This window comes from Micropterus salmoides, unplaced genomic scaffold (assembly GCF_014851395.1).
Source record: "Micropterus salmoides isolate LMB-PRFRI ecotype aquatic unplaced genomic scaffold, ASM1485139v1 Ms_hic_scaffold_23, whole genome shotgun sequence".
NCBI classification, from domain to species: domain Eukaryota; kingdom Metazoa; phylum Chordata; class Actinopteri; order Centrarchiformes; family Centrarchidae; genus Micropterus; species Micropterus salmoides.
In genome coordinates this window covers 21,126,729-21,146,765 of record NW_024041484.1, presented here as the reverse complement: position 1 = coordinate 21,146,765, position 20,037 = coordinate 21,126,729, and the positions used below count along the sequence as shown (strand labels likewise).

General features: G+C 38.5%; 1 protein-coding gene and 1 long non-coding RNA gene across 2 annotated transcripts; both read left to right on the top strand.

Annotated features, from left to right (window-relative positions):
* Positions 1–305: 305 nt before the first annotated feature.
* Positions 306–19,884, top strand: LOC119918541 (peroxisomal succinyl-coenzyme A thioesterase-like). The gene is made up of 10 exons (XM_038739318.1): positions 306–534; positions 753–852; positions 3,314–3,438; positions 5,493–5,770; positions 10,520–10,639; positions 10,913–10,995; positions 11,086–11,179; positions 12,026–12,106; positions 13,196–13,337; positions 17,772–19,884. The coding sequence occupies exons 1-10, from the start codon at positions 342–344 to the stop codon at positions 17,894–17,896; spliced, it is 1,341 nt and encodes a 446-aa protein (XP_038595246.1). The 5' UTR covers positions 306–341; the 3' UTR covers positions 17,897–19,884.
* Positions 1,360–3,923, top strand: LOC119918178. Its single transcript, XR_005447400.1, has 2 exons — positions 1,360–1,789; positions 3,314–3,923. It is a non-coding gene; the product is annotated as an uncharacterized LOC119918178 (long non-coding RNA).
* Positions 19,885–20,037: the final 153 nt, after the last annotated feature.

Genomic DNA, 20,037 nt, shown 5'->3' with positions numbered 1-20,037 from the left:
GCGCACAGGGTCGCGGGGGGGCTGGAGTCTGTCTGAGCCTTTGCAAAGAATAAAACCCTTAAAAGACGTCTGGATTGGACTCTGTATTTCAGAAGACTCACTAAAGAACATCCATTAAACTTAGTCATGTATTTTAGTCTAGTCTTTGAACCATGTCATCTTTGAATTCAGTCTGCTACAGACAGAGGTCACCTTTTAATCCAAGTAGATAGATTAAACAATTCAGTTACAAAATAACTTTTAGTCCGTCCGTGACTGACAATCCTCTTGTTACTGACTTTATAAACTCTAACCCGTGCGCATGTGTTTGCATTTCTCCACAGAAGATTAGTAAAGTAAGGATGTCCCAGACTGTCCCTCCGATTCTCTCTGTTCTCCCCAGTCGGGCTCTGGTTGATAAGAAGTTCAAGGTGGTGGTGGAGAATCTACCTCCAGGATCTCCAGTAACACTTCACTCCCTCCTCCACTCTGAGGAAAATGACTTCTGGGAGGCATTCGGACACTACATCAGTGATCACAGGGGAACAGTGTGTGGTGGGTTCTCTTAATTTTTGTCACGTTCCTAAAACTGATTTTTAAATTTAAAAGTGCATCGATGTCTGAAATCTATCACGTGTAGTGAGGACAAACGGCCTGCTAAATGCTAAACACAAAAAGACCACAGGTGTTTGCTGTTCGTCCTTGACTCTACAGCTAACTTGCTTCTTGGATATTTTGTTTTCTTGTTGTTGACATTTCAATGCTTTTTTTAGTTGCAGAGGATTTGAGTTTTGGAGGCACGTACACAGGAAAAGAACCCATGGGTTTGTTGTGGAGTATGCGCCCAGTCCCAGGCAGCCGGAAAGGCCTCAGGTAACATGATGACCGGGAAGAATCTCCTGAAATCAACATCACTGTTTAATTGCTTCAACTACAGAAACATATTCTCTCCTCTTATATATCTTTTGTTGATCTTCAGAGAGACTGGGTGTATCCCCTGAACACATTTGTATTTTATTTTGGCATGATAAATGATAGGTATCTTTAAAATCTGTTTTCTCGAACCCCGGAGAGTTTACCCCCTTGGTGCTGTTCGTTTGGGTTCGGGGGAACGCCGGTAACAAAATCTTGTGCGAACCAAACAACCACACTCTGGTCCGCCTCAAAGGGGTGGTCTCATACCGCTGTTCAGTGAACTCTGGAGCTGTTCATTTCTGGTGTGAAAACCATTCAGACTAATCACTGGAAGCTACCATTGCATGTGTCATTTAAAATAATACTTAATATTTATAATTCCTTTATTTAATTTAATATTGTTATTTAAAAAAAAACAAACATTTTGTTTCCAAATAAACTGTGTTGCTGTAAAATTACGTCTGATTTTGGATAGTAATGTACCGTTATTCATAAATACAGCTAAATACTGTAAATGTTGACTCCTTGGGGGAACAAAATAATAACAGCAAGCTACTGTACAATCTCACTTTGTATCTCAGTATTTTTTGTTTTGTTGCCCAAGTCTGCCATAACCCATCTGAGCACAGCCATGTTGCTTCATCCCACCATGTCATTGAGCACATGGTTAATATAATAAAATAAAATAAAAATGTTGTTCAGTATTACATAGTATCACATTAGTATAACATAGAAGGAAGGATGATAAAGAGATAAAGAGCTGAAGATGATTTTCACCTGGATTCTGACCCTGCAGCCCTGAAGTGGACGAAGCGGATCACCACATGTTGCTTTCTTCCTGCCTACTAAGCCTGCACACCGTTATCCATCCTGTGTTTGTGGCTCACTTAACAAGGTAATTTCAATCTTATCATAGTCAGCATCACCCTGTTTTGACATTTTGTGTTGATTGTATCAATTGTAAAACACATTAGCATAACAAAGTGAAACTTACTGCTTGTGTTAACCCATAGTGCAAGCATGCATGCAAACAAAACTTATGGCCTAAAAAAAGTTTCAGAAAAGTAAACTGCATACATATACTAGTTACATGCTAAAATATAGATTAATACACCAGATATATATATAGAGCGTCATTAGGTTTGTTGACATCTGCCATGTTTCCCAATAAAGGTAAATTAAATTTATATTTGATATCAAAAGAGAGTGATAGAGAGGAGGGCCTCACTGCGTTTGCGTGTGCAGTCTGAACCCAGGGTAATGCATGCATATCTGTAGCTGTCTTTGACCCTTTAAGTATTTCTTTAACCTCTATTTTTTATTGTGCCTTGTTTGAATGCATCCCCTCATGTACACCTATTGTGAGGCTGTTAATACAAGTTTGTTTGTGACTTCTCTACCATGGTGTATATTGGTAAATACAGGATTTTATCTATTTGCGTTAGGAGTGAGAAACTTGCCACTTGAGCTCCAATATAGCCATCTGCAATGTTGTTCTGAAATACAGTTATTAACGTCCTATGTTTGGTCTTTAAACAGCCAAGCTGCTACAGCTTGTGTCCTTCGCTTCTCTCTTGTTCTGTCCGTCTCCCATCTGCTGCAAGTTCAAATACTGAATAAGGTTGGTCTATAAAATAATAATGAAATAACTCCTGCAGGGAGCCATTGTCAGTCATTTAACCATTTTTCTTCTTTACCTTAGTATAAAGACTGATAATGCCTACTCACTCTCCAGATTAAGAAATCTACATGGACAGTTTATTGACCAACCTTATTTTAGGCTACATAAACTATACCAGCAATTTGGAACTGTAATAGAACTGCACTTACGCTACAATTCTTCTACTTTCTCCATGATATTGCATTCAGCAAAACTGTAACAATAGACACCATGGTAGAGAAATCAGACCATGCTATGTCAGAGATTTAGGAAACATGCTAAGGTGAAAGACTGGTTTCTCTTAAAAGAATACTATAGCCAGTAGTTCCTCTTTTGAATTTTTCATTCTGGAGAGGAACATCTATTTGTGTTTTGGTCTGTATGATCCCACCCATTAAACATTTAGCCAGTCCCATTTAGGCAACCCAGGTTTATGATTTGCAAAAAAACATTGCAAATGTAGACATTAGCTGATCAACCTACAATGTAGGAGACATCTTTTGCAATATTCAAAGGTAAATGTACTCATTCATGTAGGTTTAGTGTCCTCAACCTGGCAACGTGCATGATTTTCGAAGTCTGGGTGAGGATGGGGTGATGGGAGACAATCCTCAGACAATTTTCAGTTTGGACTGATCATTCACTCATAATTATGAGACACAGATGTCATAACCATGTGAAAATATTAGAACATTTATTTGGTGAATGTGAGGGGATTACATATCGACTGGAAATAATTCTCTGTTATTCCGTTTTTAGGCACTTCAGTGGTATCAACCCCAAGAGGGGAACAAAGGTCAGCCAGGGGAAGGTGAATCCCAAGAAGACCAGGAAGCTGGTCCAGAAAAACGCAGCAACTGTGAATCCCCATGTGGCCACCATGAGTGAGACTTTATGTAGTCTACAACACATCCCCACACAGGACTTATAGCTGAGTCCAGTTGTTTGAGTTGAGTAGTGATAGTTCCAGGTTTGTTTCTATTTCTATCTCATTCGCTTTCTATTGCACGTCATCATCATAACTCATGGACACTGAAGGCAGGGTACAGTTTTAAGTATGGTATGAAAATTGTTGAAAGAACCTGCTTGAGATGATTAATTATTGTTATGGATTGTATTTTACAAGAATTACAGTACTTGAAATTTGTTAGCTGCTTAAGGTGTATGAAGCAGTGGCTTTAATACATAATGTTACATGGCCACCTCTTGTTCAATCAAAAATTAAACTGAATATAGGGTACATGGACGAGGCTAGTAAAGCAAGAACCGCTTCAGAAATTGCATGTTACTGTATTGTATTTTAAAGAAATGTACTTATTTTAAAATTTCTCACATTGACTTTAATAAATGCCAAATATTGTAAGGCCAATTCTCGTCTGAGCCATTTGTATGCTAGCAATTTTGAGGTATTTTGTTTTGAAATGTAAAATGTTAAAATCATTAGCTTACAGTAGTGTTATATTGTAAAATTAAATTCTACAGTACTTTAATACATTGTACAGTAATAACCTGTTTATGGAGATCACAGGAGAACACTAAAATAACTGCAGTAAGTATAGTAAGTATGCAGTAAGTATAACTGCAACCAAACAAACAGTATTATACTGTAATGCTTATATTCTATACAGCACATTACTGCATTTTTTTTTTTTTACAGTAGTAAGCTACTGATTACAGTAGTTACACTGTAGAATAACAGTTTCATGCTGGCAACTGTAGCTGCCAGGTTTTCACTGATTGCCAATTTGCCTTGGTGTTTGGTACAATAAATACAGAAATAAAAAGAACCAGAAAGTACTGCAACAGTCAAGAAGAGAAGTTGGGGTGGTTGACTGGGGCGGTACACCTGTCAAACGGAAACGCAGGTGTCGTAAGGTGAGCTCAGGGAGGACAGAAATCTCACTTGGAGCATAAAGGCAAAAGATTGCTTGATAGTGATTTTCAGGATAAATATAATGAAACAAAAAAAATACAATCAAAATATGAAAGAGATAAAAATAAAAATACTATAACAACAAATACGTACAATATGTAATAACAGGCTAACCTTTTGATATATTTAACTTATGTGTAGGGATACAGTCCCCTCCAAAAGTATTGGAACGGTAAGGCAAATTTCTTTGTTTTTGTTGTTCACTGAAGACATTTTGGTTTCAGATCAAAAGATGAGTCTGAGACAACAGTTCAGAATTTCAGCTTTTATTTCCTCGTATTCACATCTAGATGTGTTAAACAACTCAGGACAAAAGAAAACCCCCAAAACATCAGTAAGTTATATCACCAACGACCTCCACAGTGCAGGAGTGAAGGTATCACAATCCACTGTTGGAAGAAGACTCAGAGAGCAGAAATACAGAGGCCACACTGCAAGATGCAAACCACTCATCAGCAGGAAGAATCGGAAGGCCAGATTTAAATTTGCAAAGAAGTACAGAGATGATGAGAAGTGATGAAAAGGCCAACGTGTGGAGAAAGAAAGGAACCGCTTATGATCCGAAGCACACAAGCTCATCTGTGAAGCATGGTGGAGGTAATGTCATGGCTCGGGTGTGCATGGCTGAAAAAGTGGAAGGTTTTAGACTGGCCAAGTCAATCAACTGACCTTAACCTAACAGAGCATGCATTTCACCTTAAGGGGAGGGTGAAGGGAGAAACACCCCGAAACAAACAAGAACTGAAAGAAGCTGCAGTAAAAGCCTGGAATAGCTTCACAAATGAAGAATGCAACAGTTTGGTGATGGCGATGGGTCGCAGGCTTGAGACAGTTATTGCAAGCAAGGATTATGCCTTAATAATGTTATTTACTTTAAGATTATTTGTTCCATTACATTTGCTCCCCAAAGAATGCTGTGGTCTAATACAAATAGTGATATGTCCTGAGTTCTTTGACACATCTAGATGTGAATACCAGGAAATAAAAGCTGAAATTCTGAACTAAAACCAGACTTGGAAAATCATGTATCATCCTCTCATTGGTTCAATTCAGGAACCAGGCCTTTAGGCGTGAACCCGCCCTCAGACCATTTTAATAATCTGTTTCTTCTTGCCTCAGGTCCAGGACCCTTCCCCGGGCTGTTGGATATGTGGGGAGGCGGTGGAGGGCTGGTCGAGTATCGTTCGGCCTTGCTGGCTTCCCGTGGTTATGTTTCTTTTGCGCTGGAGTATTTCGCACCCTGTGAACAGAGGTCAGCAGATGTAGAGTTGAACCTTTTTGAGGTTTGTGTTATTTTATTACCTCCTGAGTTCTGTGTAAATTGTATCAGGCATTTTATTTTTATTTTTCAATGGTTAAAGGTTAAGTGTGTAAGATTTAGTGGCATCTAGTGGTGAGGGTTGTGAATTGCAACCATCTGTCCAGTCTACCACTTGCCCCCTACCCTTACAAAGAACGTAGGACAGCTACGGTGGCTCTCACAGCACAAAAGGTGTCTCTTCTGAGACAGCAGAGAGTGCGCATTCAAGAAATGAGGTTTCTTTAGGTATATTTATTAAGAAATTATATTTACTTAATTTTTCAGTAAAACCATATGTTATTGTGACTTGGCTACTGACAGATAACATGGAAAATGTAAGCCAAGAGTGTGAAACACTGTCACTGTTTCTGCACCACAGTCCATTGATAAAGTTTATAGTAACACTGACAAGAGAAACGCATTAAAACTGTCTGCCAACAATAATATCAGTAACAGATTATGGTTCTTTGATAGTGGCAAAAAATCTAAAAAAATAAATACTTTTGAAATAGATCTCAGTCATGGCAGCAACAGTTACTCACATAATCACTTCCTCTTTGTGGTATTGCCTACAAAATAAAAGTGCGAAAAGCTTGATTAATGCAATGCTGTATTTGGAGTTGAACTGAGCTTTTACTTAAAATCCTGAACAACATTAAGAGTCTGAAGCCTGCTTGACACACCTCTGAAAGAGCCTTCAGAAAACGTGATTCCCCTAAATGTCCTCTACCTGGAGATACTGGGGAGTTGCAAAAGCGTTCATAGGTTGATGGATGTGGCTCAAACACTGAAACAAAAACAGTGCAGCAAATGCCGTGATCTGAAAAACATTCGCTGCAGAATCCATTTGTTGAAGAGAGGAAAAAAAATTTCAACCTATGGTTTGCAGGTCATGCACCTTACCAACTAAGCTAACTGAACAACATATTGATTCAAGTCAATATTATGTGTTATCCACCATCTAGTGGTTGAAAACTCTAATGCTCTAATGTAAAATTTATTTGTTGACCCATGCTGTATATTATTACTACTTCTATTTCTTCTAACGCATATATTCAACATAGTGATGAGTGTCTGCACTGCCTGAATTCTACCAGAAGTAGAACAAGAAGAACGTAGTGACGAAACGAGCTCTGTAGCGCTGTTTGTCTGTTTTCAGCAACTGTAGAAACATGACAATGCAACGTGGCGACGTCCATGGAAGGCGGGACCCGCGGTTATGGATAGATAAATGGCTCATTCTAAGGTAATAAAAACATAATGGTTTATTCTGTAAGGTCTTTACACACCACTGAAAACATAGTTATGGATAATATAATGCATTTCTGTCAATAGATCCTCAGAAATATTACACACTGAACCTTTAAGTGTGTAAGTTTTAGTGACATCAAGTACTGAGGGTTGCAAATTGCAAAATGCTCACTCGCTGCAATCTGCATATCTTACCAAAATAATTAAAACATTTTTTTTTTAAAAATACAATAGAAACACAAAGTAGTCGTAATAGCCATAATTTTAGCTTGTGGTAAAACGGTGGAACGTTTTTACCATGTCTTAATTTAAAAGAACTGACAGTTTCAGCAGACCCGCAGTTATCTGGGAGTTTGTTCCAGATATACGGAGCATAATAACTGAACGCTGCTTCTCCTTGTTTAGATTTGACTCTGGGGACAGAAAGCAAACCTGCCCCAGACGACCTGAGAGGTCTGGATGGTTCGTAACGAAGCAGAAGATCAGAAATGTATTTTGGCCCTAAACCATTTAGTGCTTTATAAACTAACAGCAGGATTTTTAAATCAATTCTTTGACATACAGGAAGCCAATGTAAAGACCTCAGAACTGGAGTGATGTGATCCTCCTTTTTGATCTTAGTGAGGACTCGAGCAGCAGCGTTCTGAATCAGCTGCAGCTGTCTTTGTAATTGTCTTAATGTGGCTCCTCAGATTCAGGTCTGAGTCCATGACTACACCAAGATTTCTGGCTTGATTTGTGTTTCTTAACATTACAGATTGAAGTCGAGCGCTGACTTTCAATCGTTCCAATAAAAAAAAACCCAATAACTTCAGTTTTGTCTTTGTTCAATTGAAGAAAATTCTGGCACATCCAGCCGTTGACCTGCTCAATACAGTTACTCAGCACCCGTGTGGGATCATAGTCCCCTGGTGAAATGGTTATGTAAATCTGTGTGTCATCTGCATAATTATGGTAACATCTTTTGTTGTTTTTCATAATCTAAGCCAGTGGAAGCATGTAAATGTTAAACAAAAGAGGCCCCAGAATGGAGTCTTGGGGAACTCCACATTGGGGTGGCATAGATAAGATGCTTGCCTTTGGTGTGGGAGACCTGGGTTCGATTCCCCTCTGTGAGACATCCACCATTGTGTCCCTGAGCAAGACACTTAACCCTAGTTGCTCCAGAGGCGTGAGACCTCTGACATGTATAGCAATTGTAAGTCGCTTTGTATAAAAGCGTCAGCTAAATGAATAAATGTAATCTAATGTAATTTTTGTCAGCTCAGATGTGTGATTACCTATAAAAACAAAGTAGTCAGTGTTCAACAGATTATTAAAGTCCTCTTTCAACACTTCAGACTGCTTCGCAACATCATTGGCCCCAATGTGCAGTATGATGTTTTTCGCAGTAGGATGTTCAGTTACAATATGCAGGATTTTTTCTGCCAAGTCAGACACCGTATCCTTCGGAAAGCAGAGTATTTTGGTGTTCTTACTGCACATGCTTCTTACATCGTTAACAGCAGAGTCACCCATAATCAGAGTTTGAGGCCCAGTCGTTAGCTTTCCCTGCAGCCTTTTACTTTCTGATTTACTCTCAGTCCTTACCCTTCTGTGTGAGGATAGGATGTTATCCAGGTCATCAGACGGAGATCCAGGGTCCTGTAATAGTGGTGAAAATCTGTTCTGCTGTTGCACACTTGGTTTTTGGGGCGGTTTGTTGCTTTCGCAGCTGTCCATGGCTGTGTCCTACCAAGAACAGGGGTTGAAGAGGCGCTCTGCCTGGATGATAATGCAGGTCAGCCAGTCGCATCACAAATCTCAGGGCGCTGGGTTCTGCTTGTTACTCGTCCTCCCATTTCCCCAGAAAATGATTTACTCTTAGGCTTTGCACCAAGAGCTTTCCAGGGAGGACTCCCACTTTCAGATTTATTACCCAGTACACAGGTCTCCTGCTTCTTGGTAGTCTTGTTGGTGCTAATTAGCCGTGTGTTAGCATGTTCTTGTCCAATGTTTTGGGTCCACACAGTGGACAAGATAAATATGAAGTTATGTCATACGACCATGCTTGTAACCACTCTCTGTTGAAGGAAAGTGTGTAAGTGTGTGCCCACACAAAGTCATTTCATGTGCGAATTTCTACTGTGCAGCCCCCCCTTAGCGAAAATGTCTTCCCGCGCACCTGCATGGCGACCTCCATGTAAGGGGGACTCGCGATTATGTAGATAGAAATCTCAGTTGTGAGTATTTATTTATTTTATGTTGTAATCAACAGAACATCTTTGGGTTTTGGGCTATTTGTCAGACAAGACAAGACATCTGAAGACGTCTCATTGGGCTTTTGGAAATTATGATAACTCTAATCCAGGGATACTTGCACCCCAGGGGGTATTATAACTTGGAAAAATTATGGAGTAGCTGACCTGAATAACTTGTATTTCCCTGGCTGCCCAGGCCTCGCACTAAAGAGTTGCTTACGCACTATTCTGTGGCACACAAAAATAACATTGTCAGTTCAAATGTCCATCCATCGTCAACTGCTTGTCCTGCATACAGGGTCGCAGGGGGCTGGAGCCAATCCCAAAGGCAAACGGTGGGGTACACCCTGGACAGATCGCCAGGGCCACACATAGACAAACAACCACCTCACTCTCACACCTAAGGACAATCTAGAATCACCAATCAAGCTAGTCCGCATGTCTTTCGACGGAAGCCGGAGCACCCGGAGAAAACCCATGCAGACACGGGGAGAACATGCAAACTCCACACAGAAAGGGGTTTGAACCCACAACTGTCGTACTGTGAGGCTCAAATGTATGAAATAATACTGTAACAATATCTACTTCTGGAGCATTAATAATTAAAAAAAATCCTGTTTAAAATCAATTTAAATGAACACAATTGGAACATGCCTGGCATGCTTGATGAATTATTGCTCCTCTCATTTGGAAAAGTCATATATCCCAGAATGCATTTGTCACTGATCAGTTTTGTCAAGTTTAGATTTAAAATATGTGTTCAGTTTATCCAAATAATGCCTATTTGGGAATTAAATACATGCTGTATTTTTATTTATATTTGGAAGATATATTTTGGTCTCAGAGATTACAGTTTGTCTGAAGGTAATGTTGAGGGTCATGCTTTTTTGGACTGTCTCTGTGGGCTTGGGCACCACATTTAAATAAAAATATACAGTACATAAATCAACAGAGGCAGTGCTGTCTGTTTTCTTTTTAAATATACAGTACAGGAAATCTTGATTGACTGCATCTCACTGTGAACTACACAATTTTCTGTTCCAAAAAAAGTCTGTTAGGAAACCTTTTACAAGTTGAGATTATTTTGTTACAGTGCAGTTAAATACAGATCACTAAAGCCAGGTTGAGCTGGGGATGTCAGCAAGAACAATTGCAAATGATCGTGCTGCGCCCTCCTGTCCTTCAAATAGCTGGTAAAAGAATGCTCTTTTCTTCATTTCCTGTATTTTACTTCTGCACAGACAGCATTTTGTATTCTCAAAGACCATCCTCAAGTGATCCCAGAGAAAATTGGACTACTTGGTCTTTCCCTCGGCTCGACTGTGACCATGTATTTGGCAGCTGAGAGCACCGTTATCAAGGCAAGTAACAAATACAGAACATATTGGAGTCACTTTTTCTTTAGCCTTGAATATGTGGCTGTTAAGCAGGTCCCACGGAGTGCAGAGAGTTGGCAGGTTTGAGATCTCCTTTTCTTTTAACCAAAGAATTAAAATCCCTTGATGCATGTTTTTTTGTTTTAAGTCTTCTGGCTTAGTTTGTGCTCTATTCCTGGATGCACTTTCACTCACTGAGCCTCGCCTGAAACAGTTTGGAGCCTCCATCTTATGGTGTATCACTGTGTTGTGTTCTAGCCTCGTTGTTGTGTTTGTGTCAGCGGCAGCCATGGTTATCGGCGTGGAGGGCCCCTCAGAGGAGTCTTTGAACTGTTGCTCAAGTAGGTACTCTGTTCTGTAAGTAACATAAAAACAAAACTCAGAGTTTCACAGTTGCAATTATGTGAACATCGTGAACATTGTGATGGCAGGAATTCTCACATGATGCATGTGGATGAGAACAACTATCAAATATGGCGAGATATGGGTCTAGGACTTACCAGTGACCTATCAAAGAAAGTGGACGTAAGTACTGTTTTTCTGTTATTAGTGGTATAATGCACTTTTGGTTTTATATGTGGAATTCATCAATAAGTATCAGACAAATAGGTTCAGTTCAGTTACATGTTTTTGCATCTATAAGCAGGAACTCTTCATGCAGTCTGTTCTTGACTAGGTTTATTTCTCATACTGTTTGAGTTGTGCCAACATGTTTTTGTGTTTTACAAACCAAAAAAACTGTGTCTCTTCAGCTCTTTTATAATCAAAGATCCAATTAATACTTGTTCCAATTACTGTATGCATCTCTATTTTGTATCTGTATTTATTTTAGTGTATTTTAGAAGAAAGAAAACAGACTTCGTCTGAGAGGTGACACAAACAAGAAATTTACATTCATGCTTGCAGCTCTGTGAGGCTGTACTTACACACAATGGTGTTTTGAGCTAAATGCTAAAGATAGCATTAGGGGTGTGACGATATGCTTAGCTCACGAGAAGATACACGATATTGGGTTCATGAGAACAAGACAAGACTGTTTCCACTGGGTCCCCAAAATGCTCACTGAGCTTTTCACCTAGACAAGAAATATTGTTAAGTTTTAATAAGATTAAGATCTCGTCACATCCCTAGTCAGCCTGCTAACATGTTCACAGTGATTAGCAGTATAATGTTTACCATCTGCACTAGCATGCTAACAAATGCTAATTAGCACAAAGCAGAAATTACAGCTGAGGCTGATGGAAATGTCAATAGTTTTGCAAACGGGTGTGCTTGTCATGGCGCTTGTGCAATTAAAAATACGATGCCTCATATCAGTTTATTCTAACGGACACATATTAAAGTTGGTCCTTGTGGTTAATTCTCTTTGAGGTAGGGAAAATAAACTGTCCAATGTTGTTGGTCAACAGCGAAGACGATCACGTCTGGGCCACAGTGGAGTGTGCTGAGGATGTAAGTACAAACACACAGCTGACAATGAAGGGCTACTGTAGATGTAACGATATGATATTTAATAAGAAAATTATTTTCCAATTATTCTGACACATATTGAGATTTTATTGGGAATGTTAGTTACACATTACATTAGTTAATGTAACTTACACTGTACATTTATAACTAACCAGCATATTGTTGACCCTTTTCTCTCTGCTCTGCACGTCTGCCATTCACCAGTCTTGTGCTGAGTTGTGCCCGCAGACAATTGACACTTCGCTAAGCCACGCCCCAAAAAGGCAGTTAGTCAATCACAACCCAACATGGGTCTTGCTCAGACTTTTATTGCGGTGCTCCATTGACTCGAATGCAAAAGGAGTCGTTTTCTAGCTTTTTTTTGCTGTATTTTTCCAAGATATGGTCAAACGCTGTTCATGGGGCACGTGTAACAGTTATAGTTGCCACCCAGAGAGGTTGAAAGGAGAAATTCGATTTATTCCCTTTCCAAAAACATCAAAACAAATCCAAAAAAATGTAGGCTGTGGATTGTTCCTAATGTAATGTAACTTAGCTAATGCTACCTAATTTACTACTGAATGTAACGTTAAATACCATTGATCACAACATCATGTTAGACAGACTGAGGCACTGGTCGGGGATCTCTGGTACGGCCCTAGAATGGTTTTCATCCTACCTGTCAAATTGGAAATTTGCGTGTCTGTAAACAACTATGTCTCTTCGTTCTGTCCAGTTAAATATGGTGTGCCTCAGGGGTCAGTCTTAGGACCCATTTTGTTTTCCTTGTATCTGCTTCCCCTTGGATGTATTATCCATAAACATGGTATTTCTTTTCATATTTATGCTGATGACACAAAAATATACTTGCCCGTCAGATCCACAGACCCTGGAATGTTGAGTTCACTTAACAACTGCCTTTGTGAAGTAAAAAAATGGATGTCAAATAATTTCCTCCAGCTGAACTCAGACAAAACAGAAATCCTGGTCATTGGGTCCCAGCAGATGGCAAATCAAATACTGCCATCTGCTGGTTCCCTAGTAAATCAAATTGTCAGTTTGTGCTGTTTTGATTTGACCTTTGACTCTCAGATCGCCCAGATGATGCAGGCTGCAGGGAAGGAGCACCTGCTGACCAGAGTACAATACCCCAACACTGGACATCTGATTGAGCCGCCCTACTCACCTCACGTCAGGGCTTCTAACTTTATAATACATTACACAAAACAGAAAGGTGAGTTAAAGTTCTGCATTCAAAAGTATTAGTGTAGAAATATACTTAAAGAACCAAAAGTAAAAGTACCTATTATGCAGAATAGTCCATTTTAGAATAATGTATATTTTATTATTGGATTACAGTTATTTTTAGATTTATGTGCTGTGTAACTAAATTTACGACAATATATTTTTATTTGTTGATAATATTTTGTATTATTAGTATGAATGAAAAGTAACTAATTGTAATATAGTGAGTAAAATGCACAATTTCCCTCTGAAATGTAAAGTAAAAAGTAAAGCGAAATAGAATTTCTCTAGTAAAGTACAAGTAACTCAAAATTAATTTATTGTCATAGTTTTTTGTTAATCCTTGATATCATGTTAATCCTTGATATCGTTATCCTCTGTCTCAGTCATCAGGTGATGCGGTGGTTCACTTTTACTCTGTGATCTGTAGGCTTTAGCTTCTGCCTTTATTTGTTTCACATCAGTTTGACAGCCTGAATACAACCTTCAAATGTACAATGCAAACATTTGCAGCAGGTCTACGTGTGATTTTTAATAAACTTATGAAAATTAATATTTCAGAAATATTAACTCATAAACCTCAAAAATAGGGCACCACCGGAGATTCAGTTCACCCAGAGTCTCCGGACCTCTGGGTAACGTTTTAATAATTATACAATTATTCACTAGTGATCAGTTAGTTAATAATCGCTCAATTATCTTAAATCAATTGGTCAATCTCATATCGAAGGAGTAAGTCCTCCGTGACAGGGACTTAGAAATACACACACACAATTCCTGTGATTACGGTGAAATTTATTAACTAACTAAAGGTGGATATAAATGCAGTTAAATATACATCAAAGAAATTAACAATGGCTAAACAAACATGGGGCAAACAATGAGAATGTGAAGTTCTATATAAATTCTTGTGGGGAGAATTTGATTCATAAGGGCAACTAATAAACATAAGCTAAAATAATAACTCATTTAAATTTGGCTATGAGTTTTAAGGATTAAAGATAACGGATTAACAGAGTATTGGACATCACTGATCACAGAATTCCGGGTTTTAGCCTTACTGGGTGTCGTTGGCCTGCCTTGCCCTGTTGCACGTGTCCCCGCGCTAACTGCCCGATTCCTGGCTTTCTGATAGGGAATTTTCCGGGGGTTCTCCATGTCTGAATGAAGATAAACACTCCAGTGGCGACCGTCCTCGGCCTGGCAGTTAGGCTCTGTTCTGGTTTGGATGTCCTTTGGGTTACTGCTGGCAAGACGGGCCCACGTGGCTAGGTCCGGGCTACGGTGGGAGCAGTGTAAGTTAGCTCGACAGAATAAAGCTTAAAAGAACTCGGTCGTTCTTGAATTAAAATTGTGTAACTTAACGGTCTGATAACTTTCAACAAACAAAACAAAATAAAATACAAAAAACAAGTAAGTTGCTGGAAATGAGGGAAAAGCAGAGGACGCTGCGCTTCGCGTGTGTGGCTTGAAAAGAACAAAAGAGTTTTCGCGGCCGGACTTCTTAGGGCGTTGCTGGAAGACGGAGCACGTTGAGCACGTGCCAAGTCCAAGGGCTGCGCGAACAAGAGAAGAGAGCCAAGAGAGAGCGAGCGAGCGCCTATCACTGCTTTTGTTTGTTGGGCCGTGTTCCCAGGGGGCTTGGCTTTGTTCCCCTGAGGGCTTGTTTCCGGTCTTTTAACTTTTAATATGTCTATTCTAAAACCTATTTGCGCGTATTGTAATAAAATATCTTCCCACAATCAAACCTTGATTGTCAAACGGTTACCATTCTTAGTTTTAAGCATTTGATAAAAAGGAAAACAATTGTCAGTAGTTAAACCTTAAAAATGGTTAGCATTTCATAGGAATTACATCAGATGAAAGGAACTTAACTAGCTTCCTGGATAATATTGGCTGCTACACATTCTTACTTGGAGAATATAAGCAAGTTACACGAACATGGCATCAGATTACGAACGGATAAATACAGAGTGGCATTTATACATTAAAACGACATTTCAGAACGATGGCATGTAATTCTTATTTGGTCCTCTTGAAGGAACTCTGGTTCCATGAGGAGACTGAAGATAGCAAATGATTATTTATTTAAACAATCATTTGCTCAGGAACTGGGGAAATGAGTTATTTACATTAAATTCGAGCTGTAAAATGAATCAAGTAGCATAGGATAACATTTCTTTATCATATAATTTCTAAAGGAAGTGTCAGAAAGTGTTGGGAACAACATAAATTGAAGAAATGTCAGGGATCCTTGCTGAAAATTAAAGCACTACAAAATTAACTTATTTATGGATTATTCTTTTCAACAACAACAACAACATGGTAACATAACTACTCAAATGGAGTGGAGAGACCTGTAACTTAAAGATTATTTAATTAACAAGGTAACTATTTTTCTGAACTCATTACTACACATAAACACAATCCCAGGTTTGTGTTTAAGACTGTGGATCAGCTGGTAAACCCAACCCCTCCTTGTGCCTCAGCTGGAAGTAATGATGACTGTGAATTGTTTTTATCTTATTTTACCAATAAGGTGGTGTCAATCAGAGCCTCTATTACCCCCGTGGCCTCTTACTCAGAGGTCCCTCACCAGCAACAAGAGAGTTTTAACCAGTTTTATCCCATCGACTTGTCTGAGCTTTTAAAAACAGTATCACAAATGAGAGTGTCCTCCAGCCCACTTGATGTAATACCTACAAAGTTTTTACTGAAAGTAATGGATTCTGTTGGGCCCCATTTGATCTCTGTTTTCAGCAGCTCCCTATCTACTGGTTGTGTCCCTGATTGTTTTAAAATGGCTTGCGTGAACCCACTTTTAAAGAAACCTGGTTTAGATCCCTCCCTCCCACATAATTTTAGACCAATTTCAAAACTGCCTTTTATTGCAAAGATTTTAGAAAGAATTGTGTCCAAACAGCTGCTCACTGTACTGGAAAATAACAAATTATTTGAAAAGTTTCAGTCTGGTTTTAGGAAGTACCACAGCACTGAGACTGCCCTGCTTAAAGTCACCAGTGACCTTTTAATGTCTGCTGATGAAGGTATGTGCTCAGTCCTGGTACTCCTGGACCTTAGCGCTGCTTTTGACACCATTGATCACAACATCATGTTAGACAGACTGAGGCACTGGGTGGGGATCTCTGGTACGGCCCTAGAATGGTTTTCATCCTACCTGTCAAATAGGAAGTTCTGTGTGTCTGTAAACAACTATGTCTCTTTGTTTTGTCCAGTTAAATATGGTGTGCCTCAGGGGTCGGTCTTAGGACCCATTTTGTTTTCCTTGCCTTTGACATTAAGCCTGTGGTCAAAGACACTTGGTGTTTGGTTTGATAGTAATTTAAATTTCAAGCAGCACACCATAAAGCTTGTTCAATCATGTTTTTATCAACTTAGAAATATAGCAAAAATTCAATCTATGTTAACTTTTAAGGACACCGAGACCATTTTACATGCCTTCATCTCATCACGCCTGGATTATTGCAACAGCCTTTTCACCTGTTTAACCCAAAAATCTATTGATCGACTCCAGACTGTCCAGAACTCAGCTGCCAGGCTTTTAACCAGAACAAAGAAATATGACCACATTACCCCTATTTTAGCTTCATTACACTGGCTCCCAGTATGTTTTAGAATTGACTTTAAAATTCTATTGATTACTTTTAAAGCTCTTCATGGCCTCTCGCCTTGTTATATTTCTGAACTTTTAGTCCCATACGCACCAGCACGTACCTTGAGATCCTCGGGCAGAGGTCTGTTGTCTGTTTCAGAGTCTCGACTGAAAACTAAAGGGGACAGAGCGTTTGCTGTCAGGGCCCCGAGGCTCTGGAACAGCCTGCCTGAGGAAATCAGGTCGGCTGAGTCAGTGAACTCTTTTAAGTCCCTTCTTAAAACATACTTTTATAGGAGAGCTTTTCCCGATCTTATTTGACTTTATTTTATCCCTTTTATTTAATTGTATTTTACTAATTTTATATAAATTTTTCATGCTCTTAACTTGTTTTTTTGTATTATTCTTTACACTTGTTAAAGCACTTTGTAACTTGTTTTTGAAAAGTGCTCTACAAATAAGGATTATTATTATTATTATTATTATTATAATGCTTTGAGTTTTGAGGAGACAGTATTCCTTTGTTCACAGTCAGGCACTGAGTCTTATCTCGGCTGCTGCCAAAGGTGGTAAGTTTTACGATCGAACTGCCCAAAAACAGTACTTAGGGAAAGCAAACCTTTCACCTCCTCCTTTGGGTCGCTTCAGCTGTCTGTTGAGGGTTGATATCTCAAACTCCCTCCTTTTGATCACTACGCATTTGTGTCTCCTTTCTGAGAGCGCTTTTGTCATTTTTCTAACAATTTGACAATTTAATCTTAGGTTTTGCTACTTAGAAGCTTCTCTCAAACACAACATTGTGTGTTTCAGTCATAATGCTGTGGGGAGGACAAACCAAACCCCATTCAGATGCTCAGGAAGACGCCTGGAGGAAGATCTTAAGCTTTCTACAGCACAATCTCTACTGCAGCCCAACTCTCAAAGCCAAGATGTGAATGATTACATAAGCCAAAAAATTGCTGTTGTGTGATGAGGTCGTTTTCATTACCTTAACACTAATACCACATGATATTTGGTCCTCACTGTATTGGACCATGTGCCTTTGTTGTGATGAATTGAAGTGCACATTTATTATATTCATATTTTTCAAATTATTGTCATTATTTCATGTCCAAAAAGAAAAGACAAATCTTTGCTTAGTTGAATTATCTTCAAGCCTTTGAGATGTAATGTATTTACACATGACAGCAATTTTAAACAGTTGTGGATTTCTGAAGATCATTTTTATTATAGATTAGTATCTTATATTTGGTTTTCAACACATGATGTTGAGTTAAATCAGGGTTTTTAACACAGATTAAATGAACAGGTCAAGATTTCATTCCACTTTTCAGGTAAATACCATAGCAAAATCATTTTTAAGGGCCTACCTACCGACCGTAGTGTATTCAGTCTGACATCTTGTTTTTTCAAGGGACAAGAATTTTACGTTGCCCAAACCAGTATTAGTAATTGATAACTAACTACTTTTGTTTTTTACAGGTGATAATGTGTTAACTAAGTGTCTTGAAGAAAATACTAGACGAGGCTGAGTCTGAGATTTCCATGATGTCCACTGAATCAATTAGTTCCCTTTATTACGAAACTTCAAAACAGTGACAATTGCTAAAGACACAAAAGGGAGATTGTGTTTAACTTTTAATTTTTTTTAAATTAAAATAATATAATAAGACTAGGGCTCTGTACCAATTACAAAAAACAGTAATTTATTGAAAGCTAGCATTAAATGTCTGGTCAGATCTTTTATTTTAATAATCTTTCCTCAGATAGTTTGTGATTTTAATCTAAATTTGTCTATTTTTTGACTGTGTATTATATTTAGGCTTCTAGGATTGCTTGTTTGGCATTTAACAACATGCCTACCCTGTCCTTCTCAAGATAAACAATTGAAGCAGTCCAGAAAATTGACTAATGGCAGCTAACGAGGTAGCCACCATTATAAGTCCTGCTGTCAGCCTGAGTCAGCTATTTTCTCATGTTTCTAGTGTTTTCTTACATACAAGACATTTAATTAAAGATTCACTGTTACAATTCAGAGACGAATAGTTTGAGCAATGTAGATTGTAGTGGTAGCTAATAGCTTTGTTAGCTAATTTAGCTAGCTATCATCAAAAGTGTCAAAAATCACCTCATAAAAAAACTAGTTTTTATTTTTGAGATTATGTGCACTTAAAATATCAGATTCAATAGTTTCTAACAGTGACATCATGTTTTAGATATCCTGACATTAAGATGTTTGATGCCACTTGTGCTGATGTTATTTCTGCCATAAAATCATTCATTCTGATTTATTAGCATGTCTACCAAGTGTTGCAGATCTCAGCGATGAGAATCATTCATGTTCTTCTGTTCAAAAGATATTAGCCTATGTTTTGTTAAATTATAAAATAAGCTCAATAAAATGGAAATGACACTTGCTACCCTTAAGGAAAGGATCCATATATAATCATTATGGAAGGAATATTTCAAGCCATGAAGAACATAGCCAAAGAGTTGTAAACCCTATTAGCTCTTGTGAAATCCCTGTTGGGCCTCTGGTTTTCAGAAAATGTAAAAAAAAACCTTTCATCATCTTCAACAGTATGCTTTACCAAATTGGTGTTTACTGCAGGCCTGTCATATTCTGTGACTCTGTTATTTTGTCCACTCCCTGTATACTGAGAGGATATCACAGGGAACAGTACCACATACTCCCAAATACAATTAAATACAAGACACAAGAATTTCTTTTGGTTGTAGAGGGGTTATCAAAAGAAAATAACATTAAACATTCTGGCTTTATGAAAAACCTACATATTTGTTTTTGTACTAAGATTGATAATAATTTTGCTGAATAATAAAATCACTGTGGAGAATAAACATTAGAGAATCAAACTGGATAAACCTATTAATATAATAAACTTGGGTATTAATACCCACCATATTTGTGGTGTATGTGTTGTGTATGTTGAATATACAGAACACAAAATATCTGGAAAGACAGGCGGCTTTCACTTGTTTAAACTTTTGTTAACTGTTTAACTGGCAGCATATTAGCAATAACAGCTTATAAAGTGCAACAACTTGACAGTCAGTA

Bases quoted from the DNA above. Each gene is read 5' to 3' on its own strand.
- LOC119918541 (XM_038739318.1), top strand. From the start codon at position 342: ATGTCCCAGACTGTCCCTCCGATTCTCTCTGTTCTCCCCAGTCGGGCT. The intron at 3,439-5,492 runs GTGAGACTTTAT...ATTCTGAACTAA, and splicing joins TCCCCATGTGGCCACCATGA to AACCAGACTTGGAAAATCAT. The intron at 5,771-10,519 runs GTTTGTGTTATT...ACTTCTGCACAG, and splicing joins TAGAGTTGAACCTTTTTGAG to ACAGCATTTTGTATTCTCAA.